This window comes from Anomaloglossus baeobatrachus, chromosome 6, assembly GCF_048569485.1.
Source record: "Anomaloglossus baeobatrachus isolate aAnoBae1 chromosome 6, aAnoBae1.hap1, whole genome shotgun sequence".
NCBI classification, from domain to species: Eukaryota; Metazoa; Chordata; class Amphibia; order Anura; family Aromobatidae; genus Anomaloglossus; species Anomaloglossus baeobatrachus.
Window position 1 is genome coordinate 93,337,747 of NC_134358.1, and position 19,302 is coordinate 93,357,048.

The 19,302-nt window shown below is 43.9% G+C and overlaps 1 protein-coding gene across 2 annotated transcripts in view; it reads left to right on the forward strand.

Moving 5' to 3' along the window:
- The first annotated feature begins 498 nt into the window (after window positions 1-498).
- The window catches only part of MMP16 (matrix metallopeptidase 16), a 303,847-nt gene continuing 285,043 nt past the window's right edge, over window positions 499-19,302 (forward strand). For both annotated transcript variants that reach the window (XM_075353111.1, XM_075353112.1), the window contains exon 1: window positions 499-871. In XM_075353111.1, coding sequence (XP_075209226.1) covers window positions 746-871 — 126 coding nt within the window. In that variant the 5' untranslated portion in view covers window positions 499-745. The remainder of the gene's footprint in view (window positions 872-19,302) is intronic.

The window sequence follows — 19,302 nt, forward strand, 5'->3', positions numbered from 1 at the left end:
GGCAAATTATCAGCCCCAAAATTGGTAACAGCACAATAAGGCAGGTCGTGTGAGTTCATGCCTCAATGTGTAACCAAAATATTTGTGTGAATTGACGATCGTCAGATGAAATGTTCCTGTTGCGTCTTGATGACAAATCCATATGAACAAAGAACGATGTTTCTGTAGCCAATATTCCTCTTATTTTCCATTCTGACCTATATTCCCAGAGACTTCCATCATGAGAAGACTTCATAGGAGCACACACATGATAAATCATGCTGGAGTCATCCCTGGAGATAAGTGGTCCTCCTGACATGTGTGCTGCACAGCAGAGGATGCCCCTCTAGGATCGTGCTTCCAGGGCAGCATGATACACTCAGGATACTTTGCTTTGGAGTAGGATAAGCCAACACCCAGATACAGAGGGGATGAATGAGGAGGGGGCTGGGGCCGATTTCCTTCCTTTCTTCATGTTTACAGCCTGTCTCCTTTAAGAAGGAAAGGCAGCTCCAGAGGAGGAGTTATGCTGATGAAGGATGGACATTCCCGTAGAGGAGACTGAGCGCAGGAGAGGCAGCAGCTGGGCACACAGGCCTCTCCCGGTCCACGGAGCACGGCACGCCTGGCAGCTGGTTATGAATCAGGTCCCTGCGGATTGGGCGCCCCTCGCAGCAGAGCGTCTCCCATGTATTGATCGTGCAGGGCTGCTCTCCTCCAGCGCCGGGGACTCGGGGACGGCTCAGTCCTGAAGGCGCCGCTCACCATGGTCTGGATCACCGCGGGCTCTAGGAGGGCGCAGGATTTCGTGCATTCATTGGTGCTTTTTTGGCAAACCTTGCTTTGGATTGTATGTGCTGTGTCTGCAGAGCAGCAGTATTTCAATGTAGAGGTAAGAGCCACCCCTGAGCATCTACTTCTCCTCGGACCAGCACTCCAACTCTCAGGATGCATCCACAGGGTGCCCTATCGCTGGCCATGCCCATGGCATCAGTGGGTGCGGAGCTTGTTCTCATCAGCACAGTAACATCTGGACCAGCCGACACTTCTTATTGATGAGCGTGGCCACAGGGCACAGGATGGAAGTCACAGTGGGCACTGGAGACATCTGGGGGGGACTGGAGACATCTGGTGGGCATCGGAGACACCTGAGATCATCGGAGACATCAGGGGGCACCAGAAACATGGGGGACACCGAAGACATCGGGAGGCACCGCAGATGTTGGGACCACTGGAGACATCAGGGGGTCACCGGAGAAATCGGGGGGCGTCGGAGACATCAGGGGGTCACCGGAGAAATCGGGGGGCGTCGGAGACATCTGGGGGGCACCAGAGACATCAGTGGGTATCGGAGACATGTGGGGGCACCAGAAATGTGGGGATACCAGATATGTGGGGACACCAAAGCCATCGGGAGGCACTGTAGATGTTGGGAGCACTGGAGACATCAGGAGGGCACTGGAGAAATCGGGGACATCAGAGAAATTGTTGGGCACCAAAAAACATCAGGGGCACATCAGAGACATTGGTAGAGCACCGGAGTTATCAAGTGGGGCACCGAAGACATTTGAGGGCACCAGAGACGTGGGGGGTATCAGAGACATCAGAGGGGGGCATCGGAGAAATTGAGGGACACCAAAGACATCAGGTGGTAATCGGAGACATTGGTAGGGCACCGGAGATATCAGGGGGGCACTGAAGATATTTGGAGGCACCAGAGACATTTGAAAGCACCAGAAACATCTGGAGGGCACTGTAGACATTAAGGGGTATCGGGACATCATGAGGCATTGGGGACATCTTGGGGCATTGAGGACATCAGGGGGCTCAGCCACTGTACTGTGGGCTTTGTTCTTACAGAAGGTTTAGTTTTGGCAGCACAAACAAGGGAACTTGATCCTTGGCAGGTTTTCTGTGGACTTCAAGTTGCCTGCCCCCTGTGCCTTGTCTTCTGCTTTTTTATGTTTTGTTTCTATGAGATGTATAAATACAGTAAGATACAGTATATAGTACAGTCACTACCAGGGCAGCACCCTACAGTCTACCCACAGGTCCCCACTGCCCCCCATAGACCCCCACAGCTCCTCCACAGCTTTTCTACTAAACCACATGGCTCTTTGTGCCTTGCAAACAGTTATGACTTGGGGGTTATGAGATGCAGGAGTTTGTGGAGGGGCAGACAGGGCACTTGTAGGAAGGGTTACTGAGTGGCATTTGGCAAAAGTAGCAACTACTGTTTATCAATACATAGAATATCTATTCCCTGTTAATTATTTATAGTTATGGATTTACCTATTGTGTATATACTGGATTAATTATTCTATCTATCTATCTATCTATCTATCTATCTATCTATCTATCTCTATCTCTCTATCTATCCCTCTATCCATCTATCTATCTATCTATCTATCTATCTCTCTATCTATCCCTCTATCCATCTATCTATCTATCTATCTATCTATCATCTATCTATCTATCTCTCTATCTATCCCTCTATCCATCTATCTATCTATCTATCTATCTATCTATCATCCATCTATCTATCTCTCTATCTATCTATCTATCTATCTATCATCCATCTATCTCTCTATCTCTCTATCTATCTCTCTATCCATCTATCTATCTATCTATCTATCTTTCTATCTATCTATCTATCTATCTATCTATCTATCTATCTATCTATCTATCCTACTTATCTATACTCCATCAAATAATTATATATTCAAGTCTCTTTCTCCATTCCATATTCAATAATTATGTTCTGAATATATATATATATATATATATATATATATATATATATATATATATATATATATATAATTTATCTTGATAAAGACTCATCGCTATTTTGTTCTGGAACCAAAACATTGTATGGGTACCCCACTTTTTTGTACACTTAACTGGGAGTGCTGCCATTTTTTTGTATTTTATATAGGGAAGCTCAGGTCGGTGTCCATGGGCTTGTAGCCAATGTTCCACAGTGCGGCTATTATCTATCTATCTATCTATCTATCTATCTAAAAAATGGGTGCACTCCAAACCCAGAAATCAAGACTAATGGACTTTATTCAGCCTGTGTGGTGATGTTTCTGCTTAATACACAAAAGCATCTATCTATCTATCTATCTATCTATCTATCTATCTATCCTTTATCAATTTATCTTTGTTTTTTATGAACCATTCTATTCCTTATCTGATATCTATGTATTCAATACATGTATCACTAGCTATTCTTTCTTTCTCTTTTTTTTCTCTTTCTTTCTTTCTCTTTCTCTCTCTGTCTTTTCTCTCTTTTTTTCTTTTTCTCTCTTTTCTCTTTTTCTCTTTTTTCTCTTTCTCTATCTTTCTTACTCTTTTATCTTTTTTTCTCTTTCACTTTTTATTTCTTTTTTCTCTTTCTATGTTTCATTCTCTCTATTTTTCATTCTCTTTCTAATTTTCTTTCTTTCCTAACGTATTCAATGGTAGTCTTCTTATTTCTTTGTATTTTCAATGTTTTACTTGTAGTTCTATTACTACCCTTTTGGGACTTAATGGAGGCGTTGTCAGTGTGTCCATTTTTGTCGTCTGCCCCACATGATGACATTAGCAGTGAATTCGGAAGGATAATTGGCCATTGCATCCATAGTGTTGGTATGAGGATTTAGTTCTCATGATTTGCCCCTCTATAGCAATGAATTGCGGTTACACCCGGAGTACTGTGAGTTCACCTACATTGTATAGACCTCTCCATAGAAAAGTTACAATGATCCTCCCCATTTCTGTTGGTGAGGCTACTGAGCCTCCTGCCTCTTATTTGCAGGCAACATCAGTAGCACCAGAGGGAAGCTGTCATGTATAATACACTCAGCAGGGGGGAGCAGTATTATATATGGATATCAATGGTGTAAATATATCTAGAACATTTGCCAAATGCAATACTGTCACATCTGTTTAGTGGGCCGCCAGCTGCATCACGGTGGGAAAAAAGAAAATAACAGATTGAAAATATTTGTTTAAATGTCTTGTGTTCTAGACATGGCTATTCTTAGACTCCGGACTTCTCTCCTGCATTGGTGTAATGTTATTTGTGCTTTTTACTGTCAGTGCCAGTTTTACACCTCAATGATGGGGGTGGAGGGAAGGCTATATAACACTTTCCCAGTACCTGAGACTGTTAGTAGTGAGGCTCCATATTGCAGGAGTTACTGACTTGATATTTCCATGGATGAAAAGTGTTTGAAAACCATATATTATTTTTCCATCATTAGCAATTGCTAATACATATGGTGTAGGGTGACGTTGCCCTCCAGGCAGACGTTCAGAGAGCTTACAATCTGCCGATGGCACCTGCTATGAAGTCACTGAGGGATACAGCTCAAGTAATTGGACTTGTCTTTAAGTGGACATTATGCAGTGACAAATCTACCCTGTAGTGATGCTGTAAGCAAATGTGATGCTTACTGCAAACGATCTCACCAGACCAGAGCAGATTAATGGGGAACTGCAGGGGGACAGTGTGCAATCTGTTTTTTTTGTCAAAAGACCCATGTAATAAATTGGGATTATCCAAAGTAGACAGCCCCTTTAAGCTGAGTATTCACACTTTGATGCGCTTACAGTTTACAGTGTGTTTCATGGGCTGATTGACTTTTATTTTCATATTACTGTTTCTCCCAGATGTTTGTTTGTTTGTTTTTTTTTTTTGTTTTAAATCCTGACTGCAGCCTCCACTAGGGGGAGCTTATTGAAGACAGATTTCTACAACTCCAATGCCACTGAATGATAAAGCATTTTTCAGTGAACTGTTAAAGAGAACCAACCAGCAGGATTTTCATATATAAAGTTAAGCCAGTGCTATACTGGCGCTATCATGCGGAATGTAAGCATAGCTTTGGTTCTGAGATTGGAGACTTTATTTCAGAAATATGTGCAAGTAAACTTCCAGCAATGCACTGCTATTTGATTGACAGGTGCAACAGGAAGGGAATATGTGGGTCGGGTCTAGTTATCTATTCCCGCCCGTGTCTGACTAGCCTTGGGTATGCCCCTCTACCATCTGCATGTGGTCTTCAATTGAAAAGTCACTCCTTTTTCTGTGATCTGCCTCCTCAGGTAAAAATCTCACACAGGCACCATGATGCCGGGAAGGCCCATGTGTAGTAACTTCCACATGACATACAGCAATTGAGCTGATGAAAGGATCTGCGCATGCGCCGTTTGCGGCAATAAAAGTACCTGCATCAGATTTTGACTAAAGGATGCAAGTCACTGAAAAAGCAGTGATTAAACTATAAGAAAATAGGTAAGTCGTGCCAGACTAATCTAATTTCCTTCTATGATGCAATCACTGACTGGGTAGCTCAATGAAATGTGGTAGCTATAATATATCTTGACTTCAGCAAATATGTCATAAAGTATCTCATAACATCCTTATTGGGAAAAATAACCAAGTATGGGATTGACAAGGCTACGGTTAGACGGATGCTTAACCGGCTCAGTGATTGTACTCAGAGTTGAGGTAGTCAATGGCTGCACATCCAATTGGAAGAGTGTTTCAAGTGTGGTACCACAAGGCGCTGTCGTGGCTCCAAGGTTGTTCAACATATAAATTATTTAGATAAAGTAACTGTAGGTAAACAATCAAATTTGCAGACAATGCAAAGCTAGAGAGATAGCTAACATTAGAGAAGACAGAGAAAGGATTCAGAGGGATCTCGATCAGCTGGAAAAATGGGCAGTGACTAGTAAAGTGGTATTTAACAGGGAGAAATGCAAAATGCTACATCTGGGCAAGAAAAATTAAATTAACATCTACAGAATGAGAAGAATAGAAGTAAGCAACATCATGTGTGAAAAAGACTTAGGTATACTAATAGATCACAGACAACACATGAGTCAACAGTGTAATGCAGCAGCAAAAAAGGCAAACACAGTTCTGGCCTACATTAAGAGAAGCATAGTGTCTAGATCATGTGAAGTAGTTAACTCACTCTACCCCTCTTTGGTCAGATCTCATCTGGAATACTGTGCCCATGTCTGGGCACCACATTTTAAAAAAGACATTAAAAAAGTAGAGATAGTTGAGAGAAGAGCTATCATGATGGTAAGTGAACTGCAAATTATGTCCTATGAGGAATGGTTAAAGGAACTGGTAATGTTTCTGTTGCAAAAAAGATGGCTAAAAGGAGACTTAATAGCGGTCTACAAATATCTCTGAAGGGATGTCGCAGTGTAGAGGGATCTTCCTTATTCTCATTTGCTCATGAAAACACAAGAAGCAATGGGATGAAACTGAAAGGGGGGAGAACCCATTTTACATATTAGAAAAACTTTTTGACAGTGAGAATGATCAACGAGTGGAACAGGCAGAGGTGGTGAGTTCTCCATCAATGGAAGTCTTCAGAGGCTGGGGAGACATCTGCCTGAGATAGTTTAGTGAATCCTGCATTGAGCGGGGGGTTGGGCATGATGGCTCTGGAGGTCCCTTCTAAATCTACCATTCTATGATTCTTTGAAGTGCAATGTTCAGCCCCACTTGTGCCTCGTTAGTACATAACTGCAATGGGTGATAATAACTAAATAACTCTTGAAAAATTAAATTTACAGACAAGCAGAAATATAGAGTCAGCTTTATTGATGTTCAGCTCCAGTACCATGCTTAAGGCCCCCTTCACATATCTGTGATAAAAATTCAAAAATCCAAATTCCTGTTGGCAGATCCGCTTTAAAGGGAACCTGTCAGGTGCAATAAGCACCCAGAACCACGAGCAGTTCTGGGTGCATATTGCTAATCTCTGCCTAAAGGGTACTTTACACCCTGCGATATCGGTATCGATAGTGAGTGTACCCGCCCCGTCGGTTGTGCGTCACGGGCAAATCGCTGCCCGTGTCGCACAACATCGCTTACACCCGTCACACATACTTACCTGCCTAGCGACGTCGCTGTGACCGGCAAACCGCCTCCTTTTTAAGGGGGCGGTTCGTTCAGCGTCATAGCGACATAACTAAGCGGCCGCCCAATAGTAGAGGTGGGGCGGAGATGAGTGGGTCGAACATCCCGCCTATCTCCTTCCTTCCTCATTGCCGGTGGGACACATGTACGGTGAGTTTCCTCATTCCTGCGGTGTCACACACAGCGATGTGTGCTGCCGCAGGAACGACAAACAACCTCGTTACTCACCAGACAACGATATTTGGTGTTTGGACGTCCTCTCCAAAACCAACGATTTTTACCACTTTTGCGATCGTTGACGGTCGCTCGTACGTGTTACATGCTGCGATGTTGCTAATGACGCCGGATGTGCGTCACAAACACCGTGACCCGACGATAAATCATTAGCGATATCGCAGCGTGTAAAGCCCCCTTAACGGTCCCTGTATCTAGTAGCATAGATAAAGAGATCTTTAGAAAAATATTTGTAAACATCTTTTATGATATGCTAATAAGGCCAGCGACTAGTCACAAGAGTGTTAGTTCCCTTGGCTAGTCAGCTTACAGGGGCATACTAACATGCTAATGAATGCGCAGCGTCAGAGGTATGGTCACTCTTACCTTTGCTGCCACTGCTGGTTTTCAGCTCCGTGCGCATGATCAGAAGTCCCGGACTTCCAGTAATACGCACTATGAAGCCAGGTGCAGGCGTCTCGGCTTCAAACTGGTGTAGTGCGCATGACCGGACATCCTGGGACGTTCTGATCATGCGCACTGAGCTGAAAACTAAAGCCTAATACACACACGGCAAGAAAAACGGTGCGAGTGGAGTGCAATTAAAAAATCGCAATTCACTCAGACCAATATTAGCCTGTGTGTCAACGCACATGAACGTTTCTTTTCTCAGCCATAATCAGACCGAGAAAACAATTGCAGCATGCTGCGAGTGTAATGCGATCATCGTTTCTCTTGCACCCATTCAAGTCAATGGGGCGAGAGAAAAATCGCACTGCACTCGAAGTACACCGGTGTACCGCGCGTGCAGAGCGAGAATGGCAATAGCCGGAAATGGAGGAGAGAGGGCGATAAATCCCCCCTTCCCTTCTGCAGCGCTGGCCTGCCCCTCCTCAGTGCCTGCCCGCTTCCCGCAGCTGAGGTCCGCTCACACGAACGGACCTCAGTCGCAGGGACACTCACGTGACACTCGGCTCTGCTGTACTGCCAGTGTGAGCCGAGTATCATGCAAGGGGATCGCAGTAGATCCCCGTGTGGCCCCAGCCTTACACAGGCAGAGAGGTGAGTGTGACCCTACCTCTGACGCTGCGCGTTCATTAGCATGTTTGTATGCCCCTGTTGGTGTGCTTACTTGCTAAGGGGGCCAACAAGCCAGGGAAACTAACGCCCTTGCGACTAGTCCCCTCGCTTATTAGCATATCATAAAGAATCTTTAGAAATACTTTTTTTAAAGATCTATCTATGCTAGTGTATACAGGGACGGTTAGGCAGGGATTAGCAGTATGCACCCAGAACGTCTCGTGGCTTTGGGTCCATATTGCACCTGACAGGTTCTCTTTAAAGCTGGTTGAGGACAGTTTTGAAGCTAGTCCTCTATGTTGAAGTTAAAGTTCTTCTAGTCTCAACCATGTAACCCTGAAGATGGCAATTTTATTAGCTAATTTGCCAACAAATTGTTACAGTACAGATAGAAAGATGGATAGGATACAGTGTACGGTATTATAGTTGTATATTACTGCTGTGTCACAGCATTTCAGTCTTTGGCTCATTTTCAGCCTCTATCATTACAGTCTATTTAAGATGCAGTTATAGAATAGCGACAATAATGTACATTGTGGAAAGACTGAAATTACGAAATCAGTCTCTGGCCATTCTGCAATCAGTGGCTTGAATAGAAAAAGCTTGTTCTCCATTTCTGACTCATAAGCCGTCACAAGTACTTTAATAGTCCCCTCTACAGGATCTACCTTTCTCGTGCTGCCTTCAGGTTGGATTTCAGATGTCACCTCTGCGTGAATATAGAAACCAGAATGGTATTCATTATTTAACAAGCATCGCTAACCTGTTGGCTTGATCTGCTCAGGAGAATATTGATACGGATCTATAGGCTTCATTTTCTTGTATGTCACATTTGTCAGTCATATGCTTATTTCTTCTTATCAGGAAGACTAGGATGGAAAACTGGGATATCAGTTTAAAGCGGGCTTTACACATTACGACATCGCTCAAGTGATCTCGTTGGGGTCACGGAATTCGTGACGCACATCCGGCCGCATTAGCGATGTTGCTGCGTGTGACACCTATGAGCGATTTTGCATCGTCGCAAAAACGTGCAAAATCGCTCATCGGTGACATGGGGGTCCATTCTCAAATATCGTTACTGCAGCAGTAACGAAGTTGTTCCTCGTTCTTGCGGCAGCACACATCGCTCCGTGTGACACCGCAGGAACGAGGAAGCTCCCCTTACCTGCCTCCTGGCCACAATGCGGAAGGAAGGAGGTGGGTGGAATGTTGGTTCCGCTCATCTCCGCCCCTCCTCTTCTATTGTGCGGCGGTTCAGTGACGCTGCTGTGACGTCGCTGTGACGCTGAACAAACTGCCCCCTTAGAAAGGAGGCGGTTCGCCGGTCACAGCGACGTCGCAGGGAAGGTAAGTCCGTGTGACGGGTCCGGGCGATGTTGTGCAACACGGGCAGCGATTTGCCCGTGTCGCACAACTGATGGGGGGGTACGCACGCTGGCGATATCGGTCACGATTCGCAGCGTGTAAAGCGGCCTTTAGCAACATTGTACCGTTTCTTGAAAAATTAAATTTACAGACAAGCAGAAATATAGAGTCAGCTTTATTGATGTTCAGTTCCAGTACCATGCTTAAGGCCCCCTTCACATATCTGTGATAAAAACTCACGTTTTTCACAGTCCGTGATGAAAGTGTGTATGGCCCTCCGTGTGCCGTGATTTTGGCACATGTTTATTATCCGTGTGTTATTCATGATAGCACATGGAGGTCAGGAACTTTTTGCTCACCGGTGCTGATGTCTCCAGTACTGCTGCTTCCGGGTCCGTGGTGCAGTGAATATGCATGAGCATAATGAGTGAACCTGGAAGCAAGTGACTGCAGTGCCGAAGACAGCAGAGTGAGTTTAGAAATTAATTTTATTTCAAAGGTTTATAAAGTAACATAGTCTTGTGGGATATCAAATGAAAGCCGGTACAGTTCTGAGAAAAATGATGCCTCTCCCACCTCTTTATCTTACTTCTAGCCCAAGATATGATAAAAAATGTAAAGCCATACCAGGCCAAAAGTCCACTTTTTTAAAACTTTAAAAGTCTGTAAAAAAATTAACTGATGAAGAAAAAAATTACATTTTTTTTTAATTTATAATTAAAGTTGTACTTCATAAAAAAAAAATCTAAAGATGTCAGACAAAAAAAATATTCATATTTGGATCACTTGACATGGAATGACCCAGACGCGTGTTTTCTCCGGTATGAGTTACCTGCATCACATCAGTGTGCGGTCTGTATGACATCAGTGCTGCCGGAGAAAACTAAAAATAAAACACACAAACACACTTGTGCTCCATACGGACGCACAGTCCTTGTGAAAACACTGATGTATGCGTAGACCCAATGACTTTAATGGGTCTGTGTATGTCCATGTCTCCGGTACATATGAAAACGGACGTCATACGTACCAGAATCACTGACATGGGAAGGGGGCCTAAAGGGGAATCGTTCAGCAGGATCAACTCTCCTAAGTCGTCTATATGGGCATGTATCTCATAGGAAGCTTATTATGATACCTTGATAGCTGTGATCTGATGTATTTTTCCAGAGAATTCTCTATATTCTTCAGCTGTTAAGATCTATGGATATCCTTCTAAGAATTTGGCTCCAGAGCTTATTTGAAATGAAAGTAGCTATTACCATTGTGAGACATGTAATGACTGACAGTCTGCTCTCCTGACCTCACAAAGAGCTCTACAGTGAGATCAGAAATAACACAGTACAGCAGAGGTGAACTTTGTGTCAGTACAAAAACATTTGTACTGCAGTTGTCCCTTTCACAGTGTTCAGCTTTGATCTCACAGGCAGCCAGTGTGTGGGAAGGGCAGTACAGCAGAGCTGATAGTGCTGTGAGGAGATTACTGCAAATATGCTTGTTGCATTTGTAATGAGACAAGGTTCAACTCTGCTGTACTGTGTTGGTTATAATCAGGCACAGCTCTTCAGAAGTGCGGCCAGCACTATGAGAGGACAACTGTAATAGTGAATGTTTGTAATGAGACAAAGCTCACTTCCATTGTCCTGTGATAGTTCTGATCTCACTGTACAGAACTGTGTGTGAGTATGAGCGCAGACTGTCAGTCGTTACATGTCTCACACTGGTAACACCCCCTTTGCTTTACAATAATTTCTGGAGGAAGATTCTCTCTAAGATCTGTGTCCAGTCTATAGATCTTTAAAAACTCATTTACATTTAAGAAAAACATGGATTTTTTTTTACTAAGTCATCGGATTGCAGAAATTAAGGTATCTTTGTATTCAACTTTCTTTGACCTATATGCCCATATAAATAGTTTATAAGTGTGTATTGTTGTTCATGGAAAAAAAAGTAAGATATCCCCTAAAAATAAGCCCTAGCCCATCTATCGGAGCAAAAAAAATAAATAAATAAGACCATGTCTTATTTGCGGGGAAACAAAGTAGTAGGGAGTAAAGGCTACTTTACACACTCCGATATCGGTCCCGATATCGCTAGCGTGGGTACCCGCCCCCATCTGTTGCGCGACACGGGCAAATCGCTGCCCGTGCCGCACAACATCGCCCAGACCCGTCACACATACTTACCTGCCCGGCGACATCGCTGTGACCGGCGAACCGCCTCCTTTCTAAGGGGGCGGTCCGTGCGGCGTCACAGCGACGTCACTGAGCGGCTGCCCAATAGCAGCGGAGGGGCGGAGCTGAGCGGGATGTAACATCCCACCCACCTCCTTCCTTCCGCATAGCGGCCGGGAGGCAGGTAAGGAGAGCTTCCTCGTTCATGCGGCGTCACACATAGCGATGTATGCTGCCGCAGGAGCGACGAACTACATCGTTACTGCTGCAGTAACGATATTCGAGAATGGACCCCCATGTCACCGATGAGCGATTTTGCACATTTTTGCAACGATGCAAAATCGCTCATCGGTGTCACACGCAGCAACATCGCTAATGCGGCCGGATATGCGTCACAAATTCCGTGACCCCAACGACTCCGCATTAGCGATGTCGCAGCGTGTAAAGCCCCCTTAAGTCGAAGAGCTCCTACTACTGGTGGATAGGTCCAAATATTAACATTTAACTATTTGCCTATGAAATTAATGTGGTTCCTTTTTAAAGGAGAAAGTTCCTCTAATCCCTGTATAAATATATTATAGCATTAGTCAGAAAATTCAATCTATTAACCTAATTAGATAAGATCTAAAGTAACAATCCACCAAATCTGTTCTACAACATAGACTACACCTAGCATACCCAGCATTTCGGCCCTATGTTCCACTACACCATCATCAATGCTATCTATATAAAAGGGAATCTGTCAGTAAAAACAACCATTATTCTTGAACAAAAAAAAAAAATCAACCTTTCTTCAAATCAAAATAGCCATATTGCATTCTGGAACATCAACATAACTCTCCAAACCCTGTATGTATCGCTTGTGTGTATCTGTCTGTGTACACACACACACACACACACACACACACACACACACACACACACACACACACACACACCCCTGCATGTTTCCTCTTCAGAGTTAAGCGGTCATACCCGCCCCCGTCGGTTGTGCGACATGGGCAAATCGCTGCCCTTGGCGCTCAACCTCGCTTACCCCCATCACACCCACTTACCTGCCCTGCGACGTCGCTCTGGCCGGCGAACCGCCTCCTTTCTAAGGAGGCGGTTCGTGCGGCGTCACAGTGACGTCACACGGCAGGCGTCCAATAGAAGCGGAGGGGCGGAGATGAGCGGGACGTAACATCCGTCCACCTCCTTCCTACCGCATTGCCGGTGGAGGCAGGTAAGGAGATGTTCGTCGCTCCTGCGGTGTCACACACAGCGATGTGTGGTGCCGCAGGAACGACGAAGAACATCGCTAACATGCAGAAAACGATTTTTTGTTTCAGGACGACCTCTCCGCGGCAAACGATTTTGACCGCTTTTGCGATCATTTATGATCGCTCGTACTTGTCACACACTCAGATATCATTAATGATGCCGGATGTGCGTCACAAACACCATGACCCCGACGATAATTCATTAACGATATCGCAGCGTGTAAAGCCCCCTTTAGACTCCCGCAATTAAGAGACCTTTGGTAATGTCACAAAGGTCCTGAAGCAGTGTTATCAGGCTATAAATGCTGGGGCCTCTAGGAGAATGCGGACCCTGTGAAATTGCCCAGTTTACTCTGCTCCCACCTACTGCCAGCCTGTCTTATGTTCAGTTCTTTTACACTCCTGCAATTAGGAGACCTTTGATTACATCATCATACGTAACTGTGAAGTCATCAAAGATCCTTAAAGGGAACCTGTCAGCAGATTCGGGGCCTAAAAGCTGCGACCACCGCCATTCTAACATACTGTATATAAGAGCCCAGGCCGCTGTGTAAAACGTAAAAATCACTTTATAATACTCAACTAAACGGTTTCTGCGGTGGAGTTGGGCCATATGGGCGTCTCTGTTCTCCAGTGCCATCGCCTCCTCTTTCGGCCATCTTCCTCCTCCTTCTGAAGCCTGCGTGCATGATGCGTCCTACGTCATACACACTCGCCGGTCTCGTGCAGGCGCACTACAATACTTGCCCTGCTCTGCCCTGCTCAGGACCTCAATACCAGCGAGTGTGGATGACATAGGACACGTCTTTCATGACCACCGAGTCAGCTCTCCAGCCTTTTGATTAGTTTTGCTCAGGTGCCATTATTTTAGGGAACATGTTCTACCTGGGTTTTACCTCTTTCTGTCAGGGTCTCGCAGCTGTCCCCCACCTCTGTGGTACCTATGCTCTTGGTTATACCCATGTAGGAGGTTTCTTGTCACAGGTAGAGGAGCATAGCTTCCCCACCTGATGTTCGCGGCTTTTAGAGCAAATGTTTTAGACAAATATGGAAATTGTATCTAGAAGGTTTGGACCAGGTTGACATGTAAAAATTCTCATGGCAAGCAGAATTGTGGAGAATGTGATTTAAGATGAGAAATGAAGGTACGGAAGGCAAGAGTGAGATCAATTTCCAGACCGTGTTCTGCCGTATAGCCTATGGGAGAAATCTCGTATGTTGTATTGTAAGAATAGATAGATGGTCTTCTTGCCTCACGGATCTGTCTTGTAGGTGTAGATTCTCGGTCTGACTAGTGTTAAATTAGGAGAATAGTAGGAGTTCTGAAGATCATTGCTCACGTGTGCACAGATCACAATGTGAAAAAACATGTATTAAATCCTTTTTTAGCACGTCAGTCACACCAGATTATATCCTGGGCAAAGTGGCAACTCGGAGGAACGTCCCACCTAGATGACTAGCTTAGATAATAAGCATGTTGCACCAATGGTTGTGACGTCCTTGTCGTTAGTTGTTATCAATGAGGATCAGTTTGTTACAATTTCCACAACCCAAACCATCGGTTCCTCAGACAGTTCCTTGCAAGCACCAATACTACATGGTCGTCATTCACAGAGCAAGAGGCATTGTTTGTTGCTCCCTCTACTTTAGCTCAAAGAGGTCCTGAGTGATGGACCTGCCTTAGTGACATACTGGTAAGGAGATATTTTCTAAGCATAACCTTTTATTTCAGATTTGGCTCAAAATGGGTTAAAAATTAGGCAATACTCCAATGCCCCCCCGGTCACCTGCCGGTCTCTACTTTCTGCTGCATTGATGACGTCCCAACTAAAGGTCATGTGACCGTGTAGCCGGTCACTGGTGGGGGACCGGGCAGCCTTTGAACCGTAACGGCGTGGAATCAGTGAGTTGAATATGGCTTCTTTTATTTTTCCAAGCCATTCTGACAACCCCCTTTAAGCTCAGATATAGGTCACAAAAATGCGCTAAACTGGATTCTCCAAACCTTCGTCCGGAAATATAAGAATATACATCAGATGAGAGATTTATAAATCCTGTTGCTTTTCTATCAGGAAACGGCAACTGTTTCACCTCACAGCTGGCCCAAAGCCAGCGACCACTGCAGAGAGGCAGACAACTGCGAGGCTGTGGAATAACGCAGAGCATTGTCCGGCAGCTTTATATACTGGGCTGTATGTGGCTTCACAGCCATTCATGTGTATATAGGAGCAATGTAAATTGTACTTTGCAATATAGACAGTACATAAAGATGGCGTCACAACATAATGTATAAAATGTGTTGGAATATTTGGTAAAGTATATTACATTTTTGGCTAAAATTAAAAGCTTTTTCCTTATTTTAAAAAAAGAGGGGAAAAAAAGTTGATTTAAAGAGCTACTAGATATAAAGGATAATGTATATATGATGTCACTAAAGAATAACCGATGTGCACACTATTTTAGGCCTCTTCACACATCCGTGTGTCTGGTACCTGTGATGTCAATTTTCACATGTATCAGAGACTCTAGAGACCCTAGACCCATTCAATGCAATGGGCTTGCGCACACGTCTGTATTTTGACATGGACTGTTTGCCCGTGTTAAGCACACTTGTGTCCGTGTGCTCCACACAGCGACATGTCCGTTTTCTTTTGGCAGCACAGGTGTCACATGGACCACACACTGATGTGATCCGTGTGACATCAGTGTGACACATACCAAAGAAAACACGTGTCCCTTAAAGAAAAAAAAAATATATATACTTACCTGTCTCCAGTGCTTCTGTCTCTGCCTCTGCTGTTACTTCTGGGCCCGCTCATTATGCTCATGAATATTCACTGCACTGGCTTTGGACCCGGAAGTAACAGCAGTGCTGGAGACAAATAAGTATACAAGTTCATGCTGTCTGTGCGCTATTTGGCTGTCACACGGATAGCACGCGTAGAACATTCTCTCTCTCACACACACACACACACACACAGACACACACACACACACGCACCTTCACCACAGCCCGTCACACACTTGTGTTAAATCCTGGGATGTGTGAAAGTGGCCTTATTGTGATCACCCAAATGCTGGAGACATAAAAATTGCAGATTAATTCATGATTTCACAATTCTATAGTGTCATCTGCCTGATAGGTGCATAGTGTAATCCAATGGGGACCGAGTGCTTCATACAATTACATATGTTGTTTCAGCACAAAAATGACATTCTGGTGGCCCTAAATAATCCCATTGATTTGTCTTGTTTTAGACCACAGATGATACAGAACAATAAATAGAAATATTATTTAAATATAAATATATGTGCAAATTCATATAAGGATATGTATAATTTATAAGAGGAAGTCATGCAAATATTCTCCAAAAAAGATTTATAGAGAATCTGTCAGGTTTTTTCTATGTAATCTAAAGGCCGCTTTACACGCAACGACATCGTTAACGAGATGTCGTTGGGGTCATGGAATTCGTTATTAACGACGTCGTTGCGTGTGACACGTACGAGCGACCGCTAACGATCCAAAATACTCAACTGATCGTTGATCGTTGACGCGTCGTTCATTTTCAAAATGTCGTTGATCTTCTGGGACACAGGTTGCTCGTCATTCCTGAGGCAGCACACATCGTTACGTGTGACACCCCGGGAACGATGAACCACACCGTACCTGTGTCCTCCGGCAACGAGGTGGGCGTGACTTTCATGCGGCTGCTCTACGCCCCTCCGCTTCTTTTGGCTGCCTGCCGTGTGACATCGCTGTCACGCTGCACAAACCGCCCCCTTAGAAAAGAGGTTGTTCGCCGGCCACAGCGACGTCGTTATGAAGGTAAGTATGTGTGACAGGTACTAGCGATTTTTGTCCTCCACAGGCAGCGATTTGTCTGTGACGCACAAACGACGGGGGCGGGTGCGAACGCTAGCAACATCGCTAACGATGTCATAGCGTGAAAAGCCCTCTTTAGAGCAGTGTGATTCCAATGATATCACTTTCTGTGTTACTGTTCCAATACAATCATTGTTTTATCAGCAGGAGTTTATCACTTCAGGACAGGCTGCCTTGTGCCTACTGGTCCACCACCACTGATTAGCAGTTTTATATCAATATGCAATGTACAGAATGAGCTGTGGTGTGGGTGGGCTTATACAGAGTTCAGCATTCCGAGCTCAGCTAGACCTGCAGCAGAGAAATCAGTAACCTAAGTGATACATTGCTGGAATAAGGATCTCTGTCCCTACTTATGCTGCTCTCAGATTAAATAGCAAAAGCCTGCTGACAGATTCCCTATAAAGAATCCTAATCAGTACCATAACTTTCTTATCAATGACAAAGGTGCTTTGACTGTTGGGTGGAAAGTGGGATGCACTCTACCGAAATAATAATTGGTTTATAAAAAAAATAATTTCGCTCAAAATGTAAAGCTGGCCATATACTAAATCATAGCATGGTTTGTTAAACCCTTTAAGCCTCTAAGAGGCCATCTAACAACAAGTGGATTTTCGTGGTCAAAGTGATTAAGGCTAATTAGTTTAGATTAAGAACCAAAAATCACTGTCTAGATTTGTTGAGGTCTTTTTCTAACTTTCAAGGGTTACTTACATTACCTTCTCAGCAAATAACAGGCCTCCATTATGTTCTCATCATCTGGTTTTAGCAGCATATTGCTTGCAGAGACTAATCTGGTTTAAGACAGGAAGCAGAATTATGTCTCGGCAACTGGACGCAAAGTCTATGTGATAAATGGAAGGAGAAAGTTCGTCTAAAGAGGACAGTAAGCGGGTTAGTGGATTCTACTGTACAGTGATCACTGCAGATCAGACAGAATGACAGAGACATGCTGCTGTCACCTAATGCACGCATGGACTACTACTATGTATTAGCCCTGGAAAAATCCAGCAGCCATCTTATATTTTTTATAACAGTATGTGTGTGTATGTTATATATATACACACACACACACACACACACATATTAATGTTCTATATGTATATACTGTTATCGGCACAAAATAACATATGGTTAGGGTCAATTTTATTGATAGTGTAAAATGCATAATTTTATGTCATGACACAAAAGGCATAAATTATTCCAAAAGGATAACTTTCCAAATACAGTCACCTCTCCCAAAGGAGATCTGTGAGTGTTTTTTAAGGATACAGCATGTATCAGTCATAATCTATGGAGCTGTTCACACATCTATGTGGTTTTGAGGACTCAGTAACCATAAAAAAAATTTCGGAGACGTCCATTTTTAATAGGAGTCATGAAGCAAAATTTCTTATAAAAGCCTATGGGTCTTTGAGTAGTCATTGACAGTACACATTGCCAAGCATGTGCTTTCCATTTTTATCATTGAATAGGAGACGTTTTGTAATTTAAAAAAATAAAAATATTTAATTTTTTTTCCATACAGAAAAAAATATACATTAAAAATTTAACCACTGGCTAAACATAGATGAAAACTGGATCAAAAACACTTTTGTGCCAGAGAAATCGCTGACGTCGGAATGAGGCTTTTTGCCAACTCACGACCGGCATGCTTTATACAGATCTTTAGTGCCCAAAAAATAGTTTGTTAATAAGTTTGATACAAGTAACGATTTCTCAAGAAAAGTTAAAAAAAAGTGTGTAAATCACTTAAAAAAAATATTGGATCACATCATATATAGATTTGAGCGGATCGGCTATAATCCGGGTCCGACGGATCCGGATCGGGTTGCCGCCGAAGTCCGGATCCGATCCGGAATCCGCGGCTATGTAAATGAATGGGGAGTCGGATCCGGGACGAGAGAGAGAGAGAGAAAAAAAAAAACGGATCCGGATCGTGCACCCCGGAACCCGGGTACTGGTCGGACTCGGATCGGAACCTCGAACCGTGCGGATCCGGATTTTTCAGATCCGGGTCCGCTCAACACTAATCATATACTTAATTTATTGGCCACAATTTTTGCCAGAAGTTTCCACATTTGTTTTTCTAAAGTGTCAGTGTTTTGAAAGGTCACTTTCTCCCCCCTCCGCTCCTCAAGATGGTTTTTCAGATGTATTTGTAGAATAATAGTCAGTAAAAGGTAGCGAAAGAAATGAAATGAGAAGAGTTAGCTTAACGTGACATTACCCTATGTGGTGGAGAAGTGTCACAACAGTTTACCAATAATCCTCAGCAGAAGTGCAGCCTGTGACTCTGATATGGTAACCTCTCCACTTCGCTCACTAGTGAGTACTCCCGAGGAGAAAAAGCAGATTTATAATCTGAAAGAAGTTATGTAACATGTCTTTTATTATCTCCAA